Source organism: Drosophila elegans, unplaced genomic scaffold, assembly GCF_018152505.1.
Source record: "Drosophila elegans isolate 14027-0461.03 unplaced genomic scaffold, ASM1815250v1 contig_183, whole genome shotgun sequence".
NCBI lineage: Eukaryota > Metazoa > Arthropoda > Insecta > Diptera > Drosophilidae > Drosophila > Drosophila elegans.
In genome coordinates, this window is record NW_024545550.1 from 11,392,114 (window position 1) to 11,415,860 (window position 23,747).

General features: G+C 41.4%; 2 protein-coding genes across 2 annotated transcripts in view; one reads left to right on the top strand and one right to left on the bottom strand.

Annotated features, from left to right (window-relative positions):
* The window catches only part of LOC108144487 (serum response factor homolog), a 30,226-nt gene extending 20,842 nt beyond the window's left edge, over positions 1-9,384 (bottom strand). The window contains 3 exon segments of the mRNA XM_017269417.2: positions 3,132-3,380; positions 7,533-7,930; positions 7,933-9,384. Of these exon segments, the coding sequence (XP_017124906.2) occupies positions 3,132-3,380; positions 7,533-7,930; positions 7,933-8,146 (861 nt within the window). The 5' untranslated portion in view covers positions 8,147-9,384.
* Positions 9,385-20,082: 10,698 nt separating this feature from the next.
* On the top strand, positions 20,083-22,979 carry LOC108144845 (CCAAT/enhancer-binding protein). The gene has a single exon (XM_017269989.2). The coding sequence runs from the start codon at positions 20,672-20,674 to the stop codon at positions 22,046-22,048; it is 1,377 nt and encodes a 458-aa protein (XP_017125478.1). The 5' UTR covers positions 20,083-20,671; the 3' UTR covers positions 22,049-22,979.
* The last annotated feature ends 768 nt before the right edge of the window (positions 22,980-23,747 follow it).

The following is a 23,747-nucleotide window of genomic DNA, read 5'->3' on the forward strand; positions in this document are numbered from 1 at the left end:
TTTAAGCATAACTATTTGCTTACTACTTCTAAGCATATAGCGAAAATACTTTATAGAACCAACTTTGTTACAGCACTTTGTTAGATTTAAATTATAATTTTCAAATTGTATATATTTTATTTATTCTCAAAATATCCAAATGGGAGAGGTGTTAGGTAAATTATTTCTTTTTATTCGAGGTTTAAGGCAATAATTTCTTTGTGTGTAGAGCAACAACTGATGACCTGAGCCGGCGTTGGTGTCACACCCACAACATTTTGGCGTTCATTCATCGGCCCATGCTGAATGGAAAAACAGAGCTGAGTTGGAAAAAAACGAGGGACTGGGGCTGAGTGGAGCGGAATGGGACGCAGATCTTGGTGGCACACGTCATCGGGGCAACCAAGAGTGGTGGCCAGTGGTGCCTACGCCGAAGCTTTTGGCATTGAAAAGTACGAGCCACAAACGCGATTTGCATGCCAAGCCAGGAGAAAATCGAGGGGCAAACTCACAACAAACTCACAAGCTGACTAGCTGACTGACTGACTAACTGACTGACTGACTGGCTGTTGGTGCATGACGAGATTCAATGGTGGCTCTGATCGATTTATGAACTCGTCGTCGCCAGCATTGTTGTCATGACGTCACAAAGCCCCCGCAGACGAAACTTTTTGGATATTCGGGGTCTCTATGGGAGAAGCGGAAGCTCTTTGCAACATATCGAAAGGAAAACAAAAAATACATATATGCTCGAAAATACGAAAATACAAATTCATTCATGGAGAGCCGCCGAGGAAGGCAGCCCACTCGCCAGTTTAAGTTTATTACTGGCCGTGTGTAGGCTAACTAGAAACTTTGGGTTCGGGGCTTAGGCTTATCGCGGTGCTCTTAACCTTGCTCTTGAAACAGCTGGAAATATGTTTGGGGGCACTTTTACATTATATTGCGTCGATTTTTTTTTGTTTTCTGTTTATTATTTTATAATATTGCGCTAAATAATATATATGTATATATTTATATTCTTTTTGTATAGATACTATTTTGTGGTTTGTTTTTTAAACATATTTTGATGGCTTATTAGGTAAATTGCTTTAGGGTTATTCGATTTACGTCTTTTGTTTTGCTTCGGCGCATTGCACGATCTATTAAATAATAAATTTAACTAGTATTAAAGAAATTACTCGGCTTTCTGTTTGACAGAAGTGTTTTGTCGGTAATTAAATTATGTGTGCTCGCTTGTTGAGTATTTTCTTTAATGAAGTAAAAATTAATTAATAAATTAAATTTAAATTGCCTTTGATGTGAGAGAACTTGCTTTGAGCTGTTTTTGTAATTTGGTATGTAAATTGAAATGTACAATAAATATTAGTAATAAGAGCGAAATAAGCAAACAGCTCAAAGGTGATTAAGAAGCGGTTATGTTGCATGGAGTAATTTGGAACTTAAGTTTCTTTTTGGAATTTAGCCAGATCGGATAGTCCGTTTTGAGCGATTCGTCATGCAACATTCCAATTAGTAAGTGTCAATAAAAGCCAATTGGATCAATCAAATAAACATAACTATAGAGTGGTAAATACTACTAACATTAAGCTAAACGAATCCGGAAAATACGCTTAAAACTTTACGGAGCACGCTCATCACACACGCATTCAATCTCTCACACTCAGGAAAAACACGGCCGCCGGCGCATTCGACATTTGTATTTATTTGCTATCAAACTTGGTAACTAAGTGTTGTAAACGCACTGGAGCTGTTCACCCTTTAGACTCTGTACAGCAAATCTTTACGGAAAGTTTCCCCTTCTAGTTATGTATGTATCATATGTTCTAGGTATGTATGGTATTGCACTTATGGTTTAAAAGGACTAACTAACTAAAGCAGTCTCGGCTGTGTCTCGATGTGTCTCTAGTGGTTCGGTAGAATGGCACTGGGTTAGAAGCTGCAGCTGATGCGACAATTTAACTATTGCTATAGGCTATGGGCTATGGGATATGGGATTTGGGATATGGATTATGGACTATGGAATATGGGTTACACGGGAGGAGCTGTAGCTTTGCTATGGCACAGTCGCCTTTAAGTAAGAGTCTTGACTAGTATACAAAAAAAATGTAAATTACATTACAATTAATAAAAAAACACAAAACACTGCGATAAACAAGAACAAAACGAGCGGCGAGATCGTATTGGCCATGGATCCGAAATACGAGTATCGAAGTTCGATCAAGCCATTTGCTGCACTTTGGATCTGCTAAACATATAAACTGCTGTCTAACTAAACTGGCTTGGTTTTTCTGCGAGAAAGCGTCGAAGTTTGGTGTTTTGGTAATACAAAGTTTTTACACATACAAAAAAAAAATGATTCGAATTTGTGGGGAACAAGTTATTCTATCGTTTTTGTGAGGTCTGATGGAACTTTGCTAACTGGCTGTTACAGGTTTTCACTTTTACAGACTTTTTAGGCTGCTGATTTTGTTTTTGTCTTTTAAAGAGATTTTTAAAGAATTAAATAGTAATAAGTGCATTTTACTGGTAAAATGTTTTTGGCACCTACGTTTACAATATAATTAGATTGAATATTCAAATGTTGAAAGAATAGTTTTTAAGGCTAAACTATCACCCACTTCAAGCTCCATTGAAGGACAGCTTGAACATTATTACAATACAGTTTGTATACTCAAGTAAAATAGTACTGGATTTTATAAATAAATATTGTTGTATATAATAAAGGTAATTCGAGTCTGTGAAAGTGAAAACCAGAAAACAAGATCTACCCAATTTTAAGACCTTGACTGCCTAGCTTAGGTTCAGGAACTGATATTGAAAGCTATGTGCTGGAGGGGCTCACCACCCCAAGCCTCCGACGCTGTCCGCAGCAACCAAGTCCCAGATATTGCCTAGAGAGAATCCTAGCCAGAAACCTAGCGCTGCGCATGCGTGTGCGACATGTGCGAGTGCGTCGAGTGCGGCGGCGGCACGTGCGGGACGTGGGCGTGGTGCCCGTGTCCGCCGTACTGGGCGTGGGAAAGCGGCGAGGCCTGGCCACCGCTGTAGCCCGACTGCATCAGACTCTGCTCGAGGCTGTAGTGCGAGGGCGGCGCCGGCGGATGGCCCAGATGAGCGTGCCCGTGGTGGCCGTATATCAATTGTCTTACTTTCGAGTCCTCGTCGGCGATGTTGTAGCTGAGCTCCGTCTCCTCGAACCCGGTGGCCGACATCCGCTGGTCGCCGCCGCCGACGCTGGGCGGATCCGGCGAATTGAGGCAGGTCTGGATGAGCTGCTTGCCCGCCTCCGAGGTGATCATCGGCTGCAGCTTGCGCGTTGCAAATGTGTACACGTGGCCCGTCTCGCTGGCCACCAGCAGCATCACCTGTGTCCCGGTCAGCGTAGACAGCTCGTAGGCCTGCAAGTGAAGTGGAGAGAGAGCAGAGGATCGTGTTAAGTACTCGATGGTATCGGAATCGGTATCGGGTATCAGACTGGGAAGACTCGGAAGACTGGCCAGACTGGCGAAGCGTGTGTTGGCCGAGCGGCACATAAATTTACCCACCAAAGTATGCGATTATGTTGCAGCGATAAGAAGCGTTAAGCGTGGACCTCGAATCTGGCGGACTTTAAATTACCAGAGATGGCCACGTGATTTAAAGAGTTTATAAATGTGCTAGTTATTTTGGTGCTTCTAAAAGTAATTGAAAAACTATAGCTTATAAGCAATGATTTTTAAATGCAAATACATTTGAACCTAAAGGATTGCAAGCAAAATAAATTGTACATAATATCTGTTTAAATCTTTTATTTAGAACAAGTTTCTTGCTGTAAAAATTTTACCCTTTTTTAAAAGTGCTTCTAATTTTGATACTTCTAGAAGTTATCAAAAAAGAAGCTAAAACCTTTGTTACTATTGAATCTAAAGTGATGCCAACAATTGAGATCTTACGAAAGATCTGCTTTTACCTTTTTTATATAATATAACAACCATTATTTTGAAATAGAAATACTATTGAATTCAAAGGGGCTTTTTGGTTTAAAATAAAGACATTTTTTTAATCTATATCAGATAAAGGTGCCATATATTGTTTTATAAAACAAGCTTAATCTGCAATAAAACCAAGTAGATCACGGCAAAGACATTTCGTATGTTGTGTGCCAGAGAAATCAGTAAGTCGGACCCTTTTTCTTTTTGCTTTCCGCTCAGCACGCCCACGCAAGAGACCCGAAAGTCACGCAAGCATCGCGATGGAGCTGCACGCTGGATAACACCTCCCCGGGCCACAGACCGTGTTGCTGTACATTAGACGGTAGCCTAAGCTGCCTATCAACAGCTCGTAATTACTATAAAAGCGATAAAGTCGCTGTCGGTCTGGCGGGCAACAGTTTTTGCCACTTTTTCCACTACGCCACTGTGCCACTACTACTGCTGCTGCTGGCGAGAGTCGAACACAGCGCATAAATAACTGGCGAACCAAGAAGCAAACGCTTCGGAAACATTTATTAATATTAATGAAATTGTTGTACACATTGTTGGCGAGTCTGGATTGGGGATTGCGATTGCGATTGGGATTGGGGATCGCATCGGATCGGATTGGATTGGATTGGTTTCGGATGGGATGGGGGGATGCCCCACTCCATACACAGACATCGATTGGCTGCCAATTTTATATGTAACATGTGTAAATGCAAACAATTGACACGGTCCGAAAGCGGAATCTGAATCTGAATTTCGATTATTCTTGTTCTGATTCTGATTCTGCTTCTGAGTAGGTGTCGATTGTATGCCTAGGTACCGGGTATTGGGTGTTTGGTATTGGATATTGCGGATACCCGGGTAATCCGCAAAACAGGCCAACAATTCATGTCAATTTGAATTTCGAACAAAGACAAAAGGACACGACACTGCACTGGCGAGGATTGGGGTACGAAAGCGTTGACAGGACAAGAAGGCAGCAGCCCCAGAGACCGCGGCCCAGATGGAGAGTCATTTGTTAGAAGCCGATTGTTGCCTGTTTCCCGGCCCCTTCCTCCTTATGTTGTTGTTGTTCTTACAGCCTGTTGCATGTGGCCAAAAGGCGAGCCGACGTGGAGCCCGGCTTTCTGGGGGCTTATCTGGGCACAATCTGCCGACGAGGCTGCAGCCTTTAGCTTCCGTGCTGCTGCTGGGCCCCCGAAAACAATTCCCAAGCCAAAGCCAAAGCCAAAGCCTCGTGATTTCAATTTAACACCTTTTGGCGGCATTTTGCGCCTGTGTGCCCTTTTGGCCATGGCCAATTGTTGCGAACTTGTCCGTCGATGGCCGTGCATTATGCAGAAGCGAAAGCTCAAATCGATAACGGCCAACAGCCACAATAGCCCACGCAATTAGGCTGACCAGCCAAATGAGATCACTTCTGGACATTAGCTCACTTTTCACTTTTGTTGCCTTTTTTGGCCTCACCACCACAACCACCACCACCACCGCCCACCCACGCCAAAGATCTCCAGCTCGGCGGCCAGATCGAAATGACCAAAATTGGCCAGTGGAAAGCATGCCAACAGGTTGCCGCAACGCGACAACTCTTTGGGCCAAGTTCATTGGCCGCAATTTGTTGGTTGCTAGGGATTGCGAATTGCGAATTGCAGATTGCCTTTGCTTTTGCGCTTTTTTGCTGCGACCGCTGGTAGCGCCAAGTCCAAAATCCCATTGTCTGCCTGTCAACTGTCCGCCGGCTGGACATCGATGAGGGACCGCATCAAAGTCACCAAAACGATATTTTTTTGGAACGCATATAGCAGCGCAGCGCTCTTTTGTCCCGGGCGTGCGCCTGTCATAAGTTTGGCCCCCGAGAACCACAATTTCGAGTTGGGCGAGCCCACGTCCCAGGGGTCAAATGTTTTGGATGCCCTAAACATTAAAGTAAGGCCTAAAGACTCATTTTTATAAATTTAAGGAGTATAATAACTAAGTTCCTTTAGTTTACAATTTTTTAAAAGACTCTTGAATATATAAAATTAAACAAACATTTTTTTCTATTAAACTCATAAACTCAATCAACTCAACTTTTCTTTAGTTAAAGAATTTTAAAACAAAGTTCATATGCTGCACCTTGTTTTATTTATTCTTTTTATCTGTCTTCTGTTTATCTGCAATTATCTACAATATTTATTCATCTAGGGTATTGAAAACTTCGTTTTTGCAAAACATTCACCTCTTGATTTTTAGAGCTCCTACGATTTTGTTTTGTTTTTTGGCCTGCCTGGGTCAAATATTTCATAAGATTTTGTGTCTTGGGCAAAGATCGTGCTGAGATCGTGATTTAGCGCCGCGATGTTGATGCTTTTTTGTCTGATTTTGATCGGGGGTTTGGTCTAGCGGCCATAGAAGTCTATTTCAGAAATGTGAAAAATTTCATATGCAGCCGCCAGATCGATGGAAAGCAGCAGGAGCAAAGCAAATCCAGTGGCATTATGTAAGTTTGCGTGTGAAAATTGGTCATTTGAAAATGCCAAGGCACTGGCCACATTGCAACGAGTGGGGCAGAATCCGCAAGGAGCACGCATCAATTGTTTTTGGGGGAGGAGTGGTAGTGTAGTGGTGGGCCTGTGGATTGTGGGTAGCAACTGGTGGGCAGCAGCCTCCTTTGAATGCAATTGCGGCGGCAAATTAACATTTTATGAAGCCGAAAACAAAGGGAAACGCGGAATCGTGGGCTACCGCGCTTACACAACGCCGCCAAAGCGTTCAAACAGTTGGCCTAAACAGACGCGATCTGGCTAAAAACCAGAGGATCTGTGGTTACTGTTCTAGAGCGGAGCGAGGAAAGTTCGCTGGCACAGTGGTTGGGTCTATAAGTTTCAGAAAAGATTCTTAAAGGAGTTTTTAATCGTTTCTTTTCAGTCAATTCTTTGAATGTAAATCATATGGAGGATGTGTGGGTTACACATTAATCCCTAGTATTTGCATTTATTTAACTGTTTCATGTCTTAAACTTAAAATATAGATTTGAAGTTTCCAGAGATGAACTATAAATCACTTTAGTTGCCAAATCTTTCTATGATTAGATAAGAAAATATTGTAAAAATTGTAGCACAATCTAGCCAAAAACAAAAATAATTACACCAATTAGATTATTTGGACTAGTTGAAAAGTTTTCCAACAGGAAAAGTTAGCAGAATGGAAAATATTTTTTAACAAAAAAGAAACTTAAGAGTTTCTGTTTTTTAATACCAACATTGGGGCAACCAAGTTCACTGGTGTCAAAGGATGATAAGGATTATTATAAGGGAAATATTCGGTAACAAGCCATCTAATTGGCTACTTGAAGGGGATTTTCCTATCCTATCCTCACCACTGTGCCGATGGCCAAATGACGATAAATCCCCGCTCTTCCTGGAGAGCGGGTCAGAACAATGCCAGTTCTTAGGGAACTGAGTCCCCGAAGCATTTATTAATTGCACATGCGCTGGAAACGTGGCCCAATGTCAACATCCCAATTGCCAGAATCCCAATCGTGGTTGGGATCGTATGTGGGGTTGGGGGTTGGGGATTGGGGATCGGGATGGAATTGGGATGGGATCTTACCTTCTTCATGATGCCCGTTTTGCGCTTGGAGAAGGTCGTGTAGCGACGCAGCTTGTTGTCGATATATTCCATTTTGATTTTGACACGTCCCTTTGTCTTTTTGCCATTGGCGGGCGGTGATTTCTTGTTGGGCAGTGGGTTATAGCTGTCCACGGTGTCGTCGACCACTGGACCGCTGGACACGTTGTCCAGTCCTTGGAGCGTGAGTCCTCCGCCGGTGGAGCGATGGTGATCCTCGTAGCAATCGCTGCCGGAACGTTTAAGTCCCCGTTGCTGTTGTTGTTGCTGCTGGGGGTGCTGTTGTTGCTGCTGATGTTGCTGCTGCTGCTGTTGTTGTTGCTGCTGTTGCTGCTGCTGCTGTTGGGAGGCGTGTTGTGGGCTGTGGAGCGTTTGGCATTGGGTGGAGGGGGTGCTCCGCCGCCGCCGCCCGCCGGATTTGGTCGCTGCATGGGCGGCACACCGCCGCCCATGTTCTGCAGCAGACCGCCGGAGGGGGGGCGTGCCCCGCCCAGGGCGGCATTGCCGTACATGTCCGCCGGATCCGTCAGGCTCAACCCGATACTACTCATCGAGTAGTTCAGGTTGTAGCGCGAGTCGCCCCGCGTCGGATCCATTCTGAGGTAAAAGTTCTCCACCGTGGAGCCGTAGAAATCCAAGGCACCGCGCGCGTCTATTATTGCTTGGGTTTTCGGGGCTGCGGCACACTTTTCTTTCGCTTTATAGTACTACTTTCCTCGGATTGCTGCGGATCGCTTTTCTTCTTTTTTCTTCTTCTATATTCCAAAAATAAAACTACACACAAAAACAGAACAACGCGCGCGTTTTGCTGGCGTTTTTCGCTTATTGAGTATGTACTGGCAACGGGGAGCGCGTTTCTCGTGCGGTTTTCTTTGGCCCGGTTGCCTGGGGGCCTAACGCTTTTGGCCCGGTAATCGGACAACCCGGGTTTTTGGCCAGAAACGCGAATTTTTTAAGTGCAACGCCGACGTTTTGCAACACGCACACGCACGCACACACACACACACAGGAAAATTGACAGCTGACAGTCCTGCAGTGTTGGAATGTGGCGGAAGTCCAGGGATGCAGCGTTCGAGTGTTGCAAAGCAAAGTCGTTTGGCGGTTAATTTGAAATTTGTTGCAAAATACAGAGTTCTTGTTTGTTGTTGTAAGTTGTAGGTTTTGCTTGACTGTTTGTTTAAGTTGCTTTATTTATGGCGTTGAGTTTCTATATGGCTTTGTGTTTAAATTTAATTTATTGCTTCATGCTGATTATTTATTTATTTATTTAACTTTGTTTCAGGTATAATATTTTAAGCGATTTACTTCCTGATTTTTTTTTATTTATCCTCTAGTTTAGTTGTTTTTATTTTGCTGATCAATTTTTCGAGCTGTTGTCTTTCTTTTAAAGTATTTAAGTTTAATTTTATTTTGTCAGTTTCTTTTTTATCGTTATCATTGAAGGTTGTTTATTCCTCTATTTTTGAATGCTGCTTCCTTCCTTTAATTTATTTTGTCTTTTTATGGCTTTGTCTTTTAACTAATTTTTATTTTAGCTCTCAAGTCTTCCTCTTAGTGTCTCCTTTTTTTAATTTCCGTTTTTCTTCAAATTTTTGTTATAAAAATCCTTTTTTGATTTATTTGAACGCCGTGCAGTTATGGGAAATATTTATGGGAAATATTTGTGTGGTTTGTTTGTTCCGTATGCGCTGCATTAAGTTTGCTTATTTGTCGCTAGGCACTTGTTTGGACTGTTTACTTTATTTGTGGCGATTTTATTGTGGTTAATTCCAAATACGATTCGAAACGACGAGCTAAACTTGCGATCGATGGCTGACGTTGTGCTTCAGATGGCGTGCAAATGCCTAATAAACTTCGGTTTTTTGAAAAATACAACGACGATCTTCGTTCCAAACTTGGACCGAACCGGTTCTCTCTTTTCGAAAGAGAACGCCTTTCCGTATGCCGCTCTTCGATCGGAGGAAAAGAGTATTATGTACATGAAAACCCCCCCTATTTATTCGTTTTTTTTTATTTGTTTTTGTATGCCGCACCACTGTCTTTCATTTTGCAGAGGCGGCTGGCTTTATGGCTTAATTAATTAGATGGCCACGCCCCCATATGCATACTCATTCGCTGCGCAGGCGCATAGATTGGGGATTTCTGAGTAGAAAAATAGGTATATAGATGGTATACGGTTGGCTCCTCCCCCTAAAAAAAATACCACGTGATTGAGTTTTGTAATTACTTTGTACGCCATTTTAACGTGATCTTTTCGGCTATCAGCTTGTGTTAATTTAGTTAATTTGTTATTTTGTAATTTCTTTTTACAGATTTTACAGATTTTACAGCCATGCTTTTTGCTGGACATTGGACACTGGACATTTCAAGTCCCCACTGAGAGGAGACAAACAACAACAACAATAAAAAGCGATACACTTAAACTATGCCAGGAATTTTTTAGCCCCGGCCAATATGGTCAGAATGGTCAGAATGCTCTAGAGGATTTGCGTGGTGGGCCCACTTGTACACAGGAGCACGAGTATTTCGCCATGTCCTTAAATAGAGGTTCGCAAGAAATAGAGGTTCAGCCAGGCGCAGAAGGGGGCGGGTGGGCCAGTGGGCATGGCCACGTGCAGTGACTAACAGATAGCAGCAACAGCAGCAGCAGCAGCAGGGAGATATAACATATAGTAAGCGTAAGCGCAGATAAATCGATACACTCTCCTCCGCGATCAGCGATCTGAGATCTGCGATGGTGATGCATTCCCCCGGCTGCAAATGGTCATCGTTGCCTTTTCCAGCCATCGGTGTCGTTGTCGCCAGCTTGTCTCTTCCGCGAATAAGCCAGCTTCAGAGCATCTGAGCCAGGCTCCCCGATTCCTGGACCAGGACCACATCCACATCCACATCCACATCCACATCGTACTCCAACTGATGTCGATTTATCCCCTCCAGCCCCCCACCCGCACCCCCTTGCATTTAATTAGAATGAAATATAGGAACTCGCGCTCGGGCTCCTCGATGGTTTGTCTACCTGCCCGGGCTGCCTAATGATTTAAATTAATCATAATGACTGTCAAAATAGAACGTTTGCCGCTGGCAACGGATCATATAAGGATCGATCCACGCAGCGGGCACCCGGTCTTAGGGTTCATCTGCCTCCAACACACTGACAACAAATTGGGGCACTCGTCTAAGGACATTGGGGAAAGTATTTGTTGATATTACCATTATGTATTTCCTTGGGGTTTTGATAGCAAGTGATGACTTATTAAAGCTAGATGTTCAAACCCTGTTCTTATTTTGTTTTGTGATGTGGTTGATAAAGCCATAAAAGTTTATTGTTTAATTTTTTAAAAATGTCATAAATTCATATATTTTTTATTTTAACAATAATATATAAATAGTATAATAATCTTAGGCTTTTTTTTAATTTCACGAAATAAGCTTTGACATAAGATCTGCCTGAGCTTGCATAACTAAAAACCCAGTTATAAAGTATATATATTTAATCCATACATTTTTTTCTATTTGCTATGGGTGGGGAAAAATTTTTAAAATACAATTTTTATTATCCAAGCAAACAAAATTCGAAATAGGTTTTAAATAAATATTTCTTTGTCAACTTGTTGCAACAAAATTTAATAAAAAATGGATAAAAATGTTTTAGCTTACATTCAAAAGGTTTAACATTCAATGAAGTGATCTTAACCAATTTTTTTTTTATTAACACTTTAATTTTAACTTTAATTTTAGTTTTCTATTTTTTTATTTAGACGAAGAATTTCACTAGCTATTAGCTTTTATGTATCCATTTATGTCAATAAAAAGTCAATTACCTGTTTAATTTTGATTGCAATATAAATAATAAATCAATATAAATTATTATGATTTCATCAAATGATGTATGAATTTTCCCGAGTGCATGTCGATGGAGCTCCTGGTCCTGCTGACATTTCATCATACTCACACGGCCCGGCTTGTTGGCCTGGTCTAAGGTTCTCACAATTGTAGACGCGTTCTGTGCAGCGCTTACTAATTGGTTAGTTGGCCGCAGGCTGGGGTTTTTAGTTTTCAGTTTTCAGCCCGTGGTTGGCTGTGGCGATCCTCCTTTCTCCTTTCCCCTCGCCTTTCTCCAGCTGCAGTTGGCTGGCTCCAGTGCGGCTGTCTTTCTAGGCGAACGTCAGCCTGTCTGGCCGAGAAGTCTTGACTAAAAGGCCTCCAGCTCTCAGCTGGGAACAACTGCAACATGCTGCTGCTGCTGCTTGATGCTTTTTTTTGCCATTCGATTTTCCACGGAATTCTCCTCAGCTGAACATTTCTAATACTTAATTATTTGCCAGCGCTGGCTCGCCGTTTTACGTGCATTTATTTCAGCAATGGCGAGCAGAGGCTGCTGCTGCTCCTGTTCCTGCATTCCGCATTACGTAATCCTGGGCGAGTTCACCTTCAAAACGGAGCCACAGATCATCCAACATTGCTATTCACATACACCCGTCTATATTCCCGAATTTATATTTATAGACCAGGAGGAACGGTTTGTTCCATTTACGATTTCGAGCAACTTTTTGATTTGCCGTTTTGGTCTGTGTCGTGCAGCTAGCCACATTTATATATATATAGACTTTTTTACTATTTATAGAGCTTCTTGGGCATTTGCCGTAAGCCAAAGCCAGAGTGTTTTAAATAGTCGAAATATGTAAATATCTGTTTTGTCTTTTTTTAGTAGAATCATGTCACAAAGTGGGCAAGTATCTGCAAGATGTTGGGTGAGGATTTGGCTTAAGAAGTGAGATTTGATTGGAATTTCAGTGGGAAAATTTTTTTTGGGCTTGATAAAGATTTAAAAGAAGGGTTATTGTATTGAAATAAATTCTAAGGAGAAGTTCTTAATGATTAAGCATTAGGCATACATTTTTAAGCAATTATACATACATAGAAAACAACTAATATACATATACCTAGCAATTTGAATCAACACATAAATTAACACACAACTTCTGATACAAAAAATGAAAACATAAATTAGCATAAAACAAAAAAAATTTTATAATAGAAATTAATACAAATAAACAACTATTTTTAAATATGTCAGCGAAGACTTATTAATATATTCATAGAGCAAAATAAATATGTAATTTAATTTTAACAAAGAACAACATAACAGGCACATATTTATTTATTATTTGGTAAGTTAATAACATGGCGTTGATATAATAAAAACGCCACCAAGTTTTTTTAAATGCATTTTTAGAGACAAATATAAATGTTATCTTAAACAAAAGCAAGCAATTCCCCAAGTAATATTTAAAATAGAAAATCTGTTATTCTCAAACGAAGTTGCTTGATTTACACACTCAAACTACCAATCACACTCCTTATAGAGATGCGATTCGCGATTCGCGATCGGAGCAATGAATATATCTGATTGAATAAAAGAACGTGGCACATGTGGCATGCATCACCAAAAACTCAGGTGTCTAATTGGGCGCTGGGGTGACAATGAACCACTTAACCAAGCCAACTCCAGCTCCAGCTCCAACTCGATCACACTAAGCCATGAGATTGACAAAAGCCGGCAGAGAAAACCGCCAACGCCGAGGAGCCAGCTCAAAAGTCGAACCAATTGGCAATTGGTACAGGCGATCGCAATGTTTTTTTTTTTTTTCGTTTTTTGCCTCATGAATAACGCATAAGGATTGGCTTTGGAATCGGAATCGAAATCAGGATCGGGTTCGGGTTCGAGTTCTTCTGGGGCTTTTCGAGGTTTCGGGGCAATTGTCTGGACGTTTGTGTTACAATTTAAATAAAATTGCGGCTCCCTGGGCGAAAACAAAAGGAAAAGCAGACATCACATGGGGGTTTTGAGTTTGGGTTTTCGATTTTTCGGCTTTTCGGTTTTTGGTTTTCTTTTCAAGTTGCAAGTTGCAAGTACCGTTGGGGCACAGGAAACAAAAGCACCGCTACAATCATAAAACGATTAACAGGTCGTGACCGTTTCACCTGATTACCGGTAGTCCAGCTCATTTGCATGCGAGGCGCACGCTTTTTTCTGTCACTGTGACAAGTGCAGGAAGCTCGGAACTTCCTCTCCTCTCGACCACCACACACTTAGTTCTAACTTCCTCGCCTTCCGCGCATTTTAATTCACTCAATATTTAATTATGAATATCGAAAGACAGACAAAGGTTGGTGCGTGCCTCGCATGGAAGTGGCTAAATTCGAGGCGTATTCCCTTCGTTTTTGGCCCCAAGTCAAGTTTAGTTGGGGCACACTAACTGGGGACCTCTACAAATTAGAACAGAATTATCCCACGCATCTCGGATAATGTACGCGAAATACTTGATCGATTGCCAGCGATCGGTAGTTTGTTGTTCTTGCTGCTGCACTCCAGCAAACAAAAGCAGCAAAAGCAACAAAAACGACGGCAGACAAGGAGGATCGTCATCGTCGCAGACAGTCGAGAAAACCATCAGTTGCAGTGGCCAACAGAGAACAGCAAACAGCAAACAGCAAACAGCTAACAGAAAACAGCAGCTTGGGATCTTCGCATCTTCGGATCGTTGGATGGCACAACAAATTTCAGCGCGTAGAACGGTAACTTATTTTTTCCTACCCGCTAACTAAGGGGTAGTTAGTGTAGCTTGGGCTATAGGAAAGTTACAAAGTTAGATTCACTACTGGGCCACTTGTCATCTTACCAAATTTCCTTAAAATTTGTATATTTATGACTTAATGTTCTTTAATTTTTATTACTATTATTTGAAATTATTTGTTAAGATTTGTTTCCAACGCACAATTATGTATATATCTAAAATTGTTTAGCATTTTTACCTTTGTACTTTTATATCATAATTGTATATCGATATTTTGATGTTGTGATCTTTATTCTAAATTATATTTTTATAATTTTGTTTACCAAATGCTCAAATATATTTTCTTTAATTTGTACTTTTATATTACAATTGAAGTTTAATAATGTGGTTTTAAGATTTTGTAGATTAAGCTATTTCTATATTTTAAACAACACTTTTGACTGATTGTATTTCTTTTACGATCCACAAATCTACCTTTAATCAATTATCCTTAATGTTTATGACCTATTGATAAACTGAAATTGTATGAATACTTTTTACCAACGAATAAAGGATCCTTAGATGACGGGGTCTCCCCCATTCGAGATGTATCTGCCCAGCTGACTGGGGTCCACTTATTGTCAAGCTGCGCAGTGGAAAAAGGGGAGTCGGGGGATTGAGAGATCGGGGGATTCGATCCAAAGGAGTTGGAGGAGGAGGCTCACAGAGCGATGTCTCCAGTTTGGCTGTGATAAAATGTGCGTAAGTGATCAGTTGGAAGACAACGACTCGGACTCAGACTCGGAATCAGAGACTCAGAGACTCAGACTGCGACTGCGACTGAGACTGAGATTCAGACTGGCACTGCGACTTGGGGTTAAAATTCCTGGACTTGTGCGATTCCTGGCGTTTTTTGTGCGGCTGCTGCTGCTTTTTCAACTCTCTCGGCACTCGGCAGCATTTTAAAATTACAAGTATGTAATTTTACTGAAATCAAGCGCTCATATGAAAATTCCACTGGCACTGCAGAAGCTGTCGATCGATCTCGATCTCTCGGGCAATTGTGGAGCATTTTTAATTTGTGCTCGTGCACTTTTGCCTGGAAAACGGAGCAATGGATTGGATTCTACAGTGGATGGCAGTGGAGTGGAGGGAAGCGACCTTATCGCGCCCACTGTGCACAAATGCACACACAAAATGTCAATTCTGCGCACGTCGCTTCACCAGGCATCCCAATCAGTCGTGGCCCGGCCAGCCACTATATAGCCCCGCGATCCCCACCAAAATCTGGAAACGGAGAAGGGGGTGGACCAACTGGACTCCTGGCAGAGGCCCCATCAACTTTTGCTGGATACTGCTGCCTGGCAGCTCGTCATCATTATCTCTGCGCTCTGCCAACATCACAAATAATATGAGGAAAGCACACAAAAAGGCCAAGACAATCGGGAATCCAAGGAGCAAGGGACTTCTGGCCTGCAAATAAACTATTTCAATCAATGCGTTTGTCGTCGGGCCATCGATCGCATGCCAAATGTAGTTTGGTATCCTATACGATGAGTTGTGGGCTCTTCGTCTTGGGTTTTCGAGGTATTTTTTGGGTGGGGTGGAGATGGAAATGGTGAGGGGCAACACAACGTTTCTCTAACTTTTCGAATTTAAAAGTGCCAAGAAACATAAATAAGAGAATTATATTTAATTAAATATCTTATGAAATGATTAAATTATTAATAAGTTAATTATTGTTAATGATGCAATTAATGCTTTTAAATATGATTTCAATTTCAAATGTGCCGCCATTTACTTAGCAGTTAACTGCTTGAATGCAGTGAACTTCTTGCAAGCAGTAAATCCTCATTCTGTATAGATGGCGCCACAAAAGTTATCGAACCACTTGTGACTTATTAAAGAAACCGATATTGCAAGCAGTTTTCTAAACACCAAGCGCTTAAATTCAAAATGTAAAATCATTAAAAACTATACAGGGAACGCTTAATTAATATTACCAATAAAAACCATGTGTTTCAGAACTGCGTTCGGAAAAGCAAAACTGAAATGTGTTTACACGAAATATAATTAGGCTTAAATTTTGATTGTCATATCTTTAATTAGTTTACATATTTGTATTATCGATTAAGTAAAAAGAAACCACCAAGTAATTTGAATTTGTAATCCAATAAAAGTACTTACATTTTTAACCAGCAAATAAAATAAGTAGTACAAATGAAGTAAACTAAAAATGAATTAAATATTATAAAAGTACCTACGTTAATTCGTTAATAAAGTTCGAAATAAATCACTGGTGGTGTATAATTTATAACTTACCCTTTGATTGACTCATTGCTCCAAACGATTACATTTAATTCCCGAATAGCTTTACAGCAAACTCCAATTAGTGAAAACTCGGGCCATTTCCACCTAATAGCAGTGTACTTAACACCATTCAAAATGCAGCCAGTTCGACGACCCCAAACTCTTTTCCAAAAGGGGATTCTCGTTCTTTCGTGCTTCACTTTTGACTTTCTGACTTTCTGACTCTACTTCCACAGAAAGCGAGCCGTTCCCTGTTCACCTTGTGCTGATGACAACAGAAATTAATAATATTTTGTGCTGATGCCAGGCGAATCGCCAATGAAAGTGGCTGGCCGGCTCTTCGGCGAAAAGTTTTCGGTGCCTGGTGCTTAGAAAAGTATTCCCCACTTGCAGGGCCGTGAGAACAAAACCCGCGAGTCATAGTCATTCAACCCCATCGACTCGAGTTCATTGCGATCGGGTTCAAATTTAAGGAAGTACAAATTGGCAACGCGTCATCATCGAGATAAGGTAACTACAAAATCGCAAAGCAAAACAAAAGCGAAAACACTGCCTAGAAATGATTGGCCAAATCTCTCACTTATGGTTGTGTGTTTATAAACAAAATTTCGGTCTGATTTTTCGCATGTGTCAGACAACTCTTTTTTTTTTGGCGGAGTGCAACGAACGCCACTTGAGTTGTGAATTGTGGCTGCTACTCGTATTTGTTTTGTTTACGCGCATTCGCGGCTTTTGGCCGTCTTATCAGTCGTTTGCCAAAATATATAAAAATACAAATTTTAAGTATTGCGCGTGGTCGTTGTCGGCGGGCAGGTAAATACGCCTACGATATTTCTCGGCTCCGAGAAAAGAGATGAAGTAGATCAAATAGATATTAACAGACATTTTATCTTTGGTGTCGGCTAGACTTTCACTAACTTTAGTATCAATACGTAAATATTTGGCCATAATCCATATTTACATAAGTATAAACAAAGGGAAATTGTTTGGGGGCGGATGGCATTTGCATATTTTAATCTTATCATTGCCAGCACCTTGTGTGTTGACCAAAAGGTGCAAATAGAAAGACCTTTTAATTTATTACGTGTATGGAGACTTTAGAAGAGTCCTTAGGTTTAAAAATTTAATGAAGATTTCAACAAGAAAAATGAAGTTTATTGTGAACCAGTACCATCAGTTTGGATTAAAGCAAATAGGAAATCTTTTAAAATAAATATATATATATAAATATATAGTTGATTAATATAAATTGACTAAGAAATATTGTTACATGAAAGTAAAATTTGAGATATCAGTTAAGTTGATTAAATTGTTAATAAATGCACAACTTATTAATTTAATTAATTTTGAAACAGCTAAGCCAAGGCACAGCTAGTTAAATTAAACTTAATTTATATCAAATACGTCAAAAACTGTTTACTCTCAAAGTAAATAAAGCAGGAAAAGTAGTCGTTTACTTTGTATTGCTTTATTACCCAGTAGTTTCCCCATAAACAAGCTGATAAGATAAATAGGATCAAGAATCGATCTTGCCTCATTTAAATGACAGATGTCATCACCTTTGCCAGCTGATTAGCCCTGATCGATATCGGATCAGTTCTTGGGAAATTGCAACCCATAATGCAATACCCCAAGAACAATAAGGGTGCAGTTGAGATCGTTTTGAAATATTCGCATATATGTATATCTTTTGTGCACGCATAAGGAAGCAAAACTCTTTTTTGCACAATCCCGATGTAGTCATCGATATCGGCGATATTTCCAATTCGTTGCAATAGCTTGACTGATAAGCAGAACAGGAGAGAGGCTGTCCTGTCATCGACATCGGAATGGAATACCCTCTTATCGTGCAACTGCGCACGGGGCGTATGATTAATAAAATCCAAATAAACAAAAGGTAGATACACAGCGACAAAAAAAAAGGGAGGGAAGGTAAGTCAGGGGAGGGGAGAGGGGGACGAAAAGAGAGGCACACCTTCGGAAAGTAAACGACAACTTGACCCAAATTAAAGACACGAAAACTCAGGGGGCGAGAGTGAAAATGTAAGCAAAAGAGAGCCAAGAGCCAAGAGCCAAGAGACAGAGACAGCTTTTACAAATCGCTGCATTTAAATAAACAAAACTACGAGGCGTGCTAATTTTTATGAATTTCATAACATGATTTTAATTTTGAATCAGACAACGCTGCGTATTACGTGAAAGCTCTGCGATGCGTTGCGTTGCCACTGCCACTGCGACTGCGAAGTCACGCATGCGCGCCAAAAGTAAAGCCCGAAAAACTCCCCAAAAATCCGACGACTGCATTTCTAAGGCGAAAAAAGCTAGAGTCTAAACACAAATCGGAGTGGGCAAGGCCCCAAAAATACGGGGCGGGGGGTCGGGGGCTAGGAAGCGGATTGCCGGTTTTATGCGGGCGTGGTGTTGTTGTTTCTTCTTTTTTTCTTTATATAGCTTTTGCTGCTGCTTCTCCCAAAAACACCAAAACCAAAAGCAAACGAAAATGAAAGCGAGAGCACCAAGAAAAAACGCTGGCTGCGCAGTCGATGTTGTCTTTTGATTGGTGTGTGTGTGTGTGTTTTCTTGAGTTTGTATGCGTGCTTTTTGGCTGCCTTTGTGTGACGTCACTCGATCGAGCGAATAACGGTGCATTGAGTTTTTTGATGAAATACACAACTGCATATTTTAACTTTACAAGAAACAACATGTTCTAACTTTAAGGTGGGATTTTAATACATTTACATATGAACCACACAGAAAACAAATGTTTATTTTTTACCAAAGCTCGCTTATTAAGTTTATAATTCATTGTTGTCAAATGAGTTTTCTAAGAATCTATTTAACTTAAATTTTAGCTGGCAAGTAGTTTAAAAAACAATTTTCAGACTACTCAGAGAAAAAACTTAAAAAATCCCAGAAAGAATCATTCAAATTGTGTGTTAAAAAGTTATTAAAAAACTTATACAAAGTTAATTTTTACAAAAAAATAGTTAACATATTATAGGTAAATTTTGCGGAATATTCTGCCCAATATAATACAAAACTCTAGAGACAAATTAAGACTAATTAATTAAAAAGTCATTAAAAAACTTATAAAAAGTTTGTTTTTACAAAAAATATTTAAAATATAATAAGTAAACTTTACAAAACTTTCGGACCGAATAATAACAATAATAAATGTATTTTAACAGAATCAGTTTCATACAAAGTTTCTTCCTAGAAACTTAATTTGTGCCTTTAAAATACGCCAAAACTCACAACCAAAAGCCCAAATGCATATTATTTACGTTTAATACACTTACTTACACTCGGACTTTTTGCCTGCGGCAGTAAAAACAAGAACTTGCCAAGTGAACTGCCTTGCGACGAGAGTAAAAGTGATTGGGAAAAATTTTTGCTTTTTTTTTACCTGATCTTGGCTCTCCGCTCACTCTCATCCACAGGTAGTTGCTTTTGCTTTTGCTTTGCTGCCTTTGCTGTGCTGTTGCTTTGCTTGTTGCTGTTGTTGCTAGTGCTGTTGCTGTAAAGGCAGCGCAGTAACGGCGACGTCGACGTCTTTTTGGGGCTTTAGCGCGGTATGTGTGTTACATGCGCCGTCCGCTCATTTTCTTTTTTCTTCGGCTGCGTCGCTGCGCCAAAGACTTTTTCACTTTGCCGCGCGTTCGCATTTTGTCACAGTTACAATTTACCATTTGTCGGCGACGGACGCGCGCTCTCCAACTCAGTACGACAAATATACAAATCTCGAAGAAAACCTCGCTCAGCTAACGGTTCTTCAGGAGCGCTGTCGTTTCGTTTCTAACACCACCACAAATACCAACCAACTACTAACAACAAAAGGCAGCAGCGTCGGCCCGTCTCGTATAAAATCTGTTGCATCACTGCTGCGGCACTTCAGTCGTTCGAACGCGTGCGGCCGGAGAAGTGCAGTTAACAAATAATACAACAAAATAACAACAACAATAAGAATATTAAAAAAAAATAAATAAATAAGCAAACATGCTGGGCTGCAGTGACCATTTAGGCAGCCTACGATGAAGCTTAAAATATAGTTCATATATTCAAAAAAAAAATAAAGAGAAACGATAAACATTTCCAAAGACCTACTTACCTCAGTGCAATGCTTTAGGCCTTAAAAACAAAAAATAAACAACCAATTTTAAATTAAAATCTGAACTTATCTAAAAACAAAAAAAAGCAGCCAAAATTAACGCTTTACAAGGCATCAAGATTTTACCCTCCTTCGCGCAACTGAAAATGCTGAACATGGAGTCGCCGCAGATGTACGCCGATGCCGTTCAGACATTGGCCCAGCTGGACCTCAAAAAGGAGCCGCCTCTGCAGCAGGCCACCATTGGCCAAATCACCCTGACGGCCATGTCCACGGCACAGCAGCAGCAGCAACAGCAGCAACAGCAGCAGCAGCAACAGCAGCAGCAGCAGCAACAACAGCAGCAGCAGCAGCAACCTCAGCAGCAGACAACCGATGCCAACAACAATACTTCCCAGGATGCCGCACTCCTTGTTAAGCAACATGCCATGCATCAAATGCAACAGGTGGCCGCCTTGGGCAACAACAACAACCTGCTGCAGAAGCAAATGCTGCAGCAGTACACCACCCAAACGGATTTGGACGAGCTGACCACCCAGGAGATCACGCTGGATCTGCAGCACCTGATAGACGATCAGTTCAGGGACACGGAAACGCTGGGCATCTTCAGTGATATGGTGACCAGTCCGGGTGGCCTGTCGGCCACTCTGCCGCCCAGTGGCATGGTTTCGGCGGCGGCGAAGGTCCTGCAGCAGCAAACCCTGCGGAATCAGCATGGCTATGGGGGCAGAGGGGGCGGAGGTGGAGGAGGAGGCGGCGGCGGCGGTGGAGGAGCCCTGGCCTACATGCCACAGCCCGTGCATGCCACCTACAACAATTCCAGCGACGAGAACAGCTCCGTGGGCTCCGATTCCAGCACGATCAAGGAGGAACCCATCGATCCGGAGTACAGACGGCATCTGCAGGAGGCGGCCAACCAGCAGGTCGCCTTCATGGGCAACGGCGGTGGGCTGTACAATGGCTATGGGGCGGGGGTGAACGGGCTGTCGGGCGGGGGCAACCCCCTCAACGGCGGCAACACCACGCCCAGCAGCAACGGCAGCAATGGCAGCACCGGCAGCAGCAATGGCAGCCAGTTCACCAACCTGACGACCGCCAATGTCCTGGCCCATCACAATCTGCCCCACTTGGCGGCCGCCGCCGGAGCCCAGCACCTGTTGAAGCAGCACAGCAAGCTGCATGCCCAGCAGCAGCATCAGCAGCACCAGCACCAGCAGCAGCAGCATCGCAAGCACAGCAACAAGCACGTGGACAAGGGCACCGATGAGTACCGCAGGCGCCGGGAGCGCAACAACATTGCGGTGCGGAAGAGCAGGGAGAAGGCCAAGGTGCGGTCGCGGGAGGTGGAGGAGCGGGTGAAGAGCCTGCTCAAGGAGAAGGACGCCCTCATCCGGCAGCTCAGCGAGATGACCAACGAGTTGCAGTTGCACAAACAGATCTACATGCAGCTGATGAACCACGCCAATCCCGAAGTGAGTCGCGTGTGCCGCAGCTTCCTCAACACCAATGAGCATTCGCTGTAGCAGCAGATACAAAGAAAGTGTCCTTTGGGCATGCGATAGTATGTGTGTGTGTGTGACTGCCTGAGTGTGTGTGGGTGTGTAAGTGTGTGCATGTGTGTGTGTGTGTGAGAGAGACTCTGTCAAATCAAAGATTCAAAATGCTGTGTGGGTAGCTCGTAAGATCCATTTTCCTTCTGCTATTCATTGTTTTCAACTTAAGCAATTGGTTGTAAACGATGCAGCCAGTAGCCGCTGCACCGTTTACAGCCATCTGCAAAACTCTTTTGCCACATACCTCTGGCATTCCTTTGTACATTTTCTTCTACTCCACCCCCTTGTTATCATTGTAAAACATATTTTTGTACTTAATTCTTAACGACTGTAACATATATTTCGCACATTTTTTATACATAATCTTATACATTATATCTTATCATAAAGTTAAGCCAAAGAAAAATGTTAAAAATATTTATGTAAAAAAAAATAACACGCAGGAAAGAAAGAAAAAAAACATGGAAAATACAAAAAATCAAAACTTATTTATACACATCTAATTCAAATTTGTACATTACTTGATTTTGGTGTGCGGCTTTGCGCTATGCTTTATGCCACGCCCACTTCCACTTCCACTCCCACTCGCCCAGCCCCCTGCTTGAAAAAAAAATAATAAACACAAAAACATTAGCAAATCTTTAGTTGTTAAGCCGATCGCCCGGAACATCGAGTAACCGCTTTACCTGCACAAGAACCCTCGAAGGAACCCCTCTGCCCGTAATTAACAATTATCTAGCGAACTCGCCGAGTTTGCCGGGAATTCGCTTTTGAGAGAGCGCAGAAGATATGAATGCTATTAATTTGTAAGGCCAACGCAATGTTCTCATTTTAATTTATATATTCGTAAATTAAATATACACAAACAACAAAGAAAAACTGTAAAGCAAATCTAAATAAATTAAATAAAATTTACAATATACAAAGAAACTGTTTGTGATTCGTTTTTATTTCATTACATTATATATTTCAGCAGTTAATTTTTTTCTTGCACCTCTAAATTTCAGTACATTAGTTGGATTTATATGTGTAAAATGTATTTTATATTTTAATTGACTTCAGGAACTATAATTTGCAAAGCACTAAAACATCAGAACAGGTTTATTTTACTTATAAAAGAACTTAATAAATTTCATTAGAATATGCACAGAAATAAGTTTTTAATTTAATTTTTTTTTAATTCACTGATACTAATTAAATAATTCATATTCAAAGCATGATATTGGAAAAATATATATTTATCTTCAAAACCCAACGTTTGATCCCAATTATAGTCATTAAGTGCCTTGTATAGTTTATTGTATTTTTTTTTTATTTTTCCACAATTTATGTACCAAACTGCAATTAGCCCAAGACACAATATGAATCGAAAAGCCCTGCCAAAAAATGTCTAATTAAATGTCGGCCATATTTAGGCGACAAAACCCATCTGCTGGGGGCCAAAGACTAGAAAGAGACGCATCATGCCAGCCCCCGAGCAGTGAAAGAGAGGGGCAGTGTCTCTCCTTTGGGCCGTCGTCTTGCGATGGGACAAATAAGACAAGCCAATGCATTTTGGGCTGCCAGGCGCGACAGCCGCGACACCAGGGAAGTCGAAGGGAACACCAGCACAGCGGACCCCCAGACAATTGCACGGCGGCCCGTGTTGACACAATTTGACAGTAAGACA

What these genes read in the sequence shown, in the direction of transcription:
- LOC108144845 (XM_017269989.2), top strand. Translation starts at nt 20,672, where the DNA reads ATGCTGAACATGGAGTCGCCGCAGATGTACGCCGATGCCGTTCAGACA.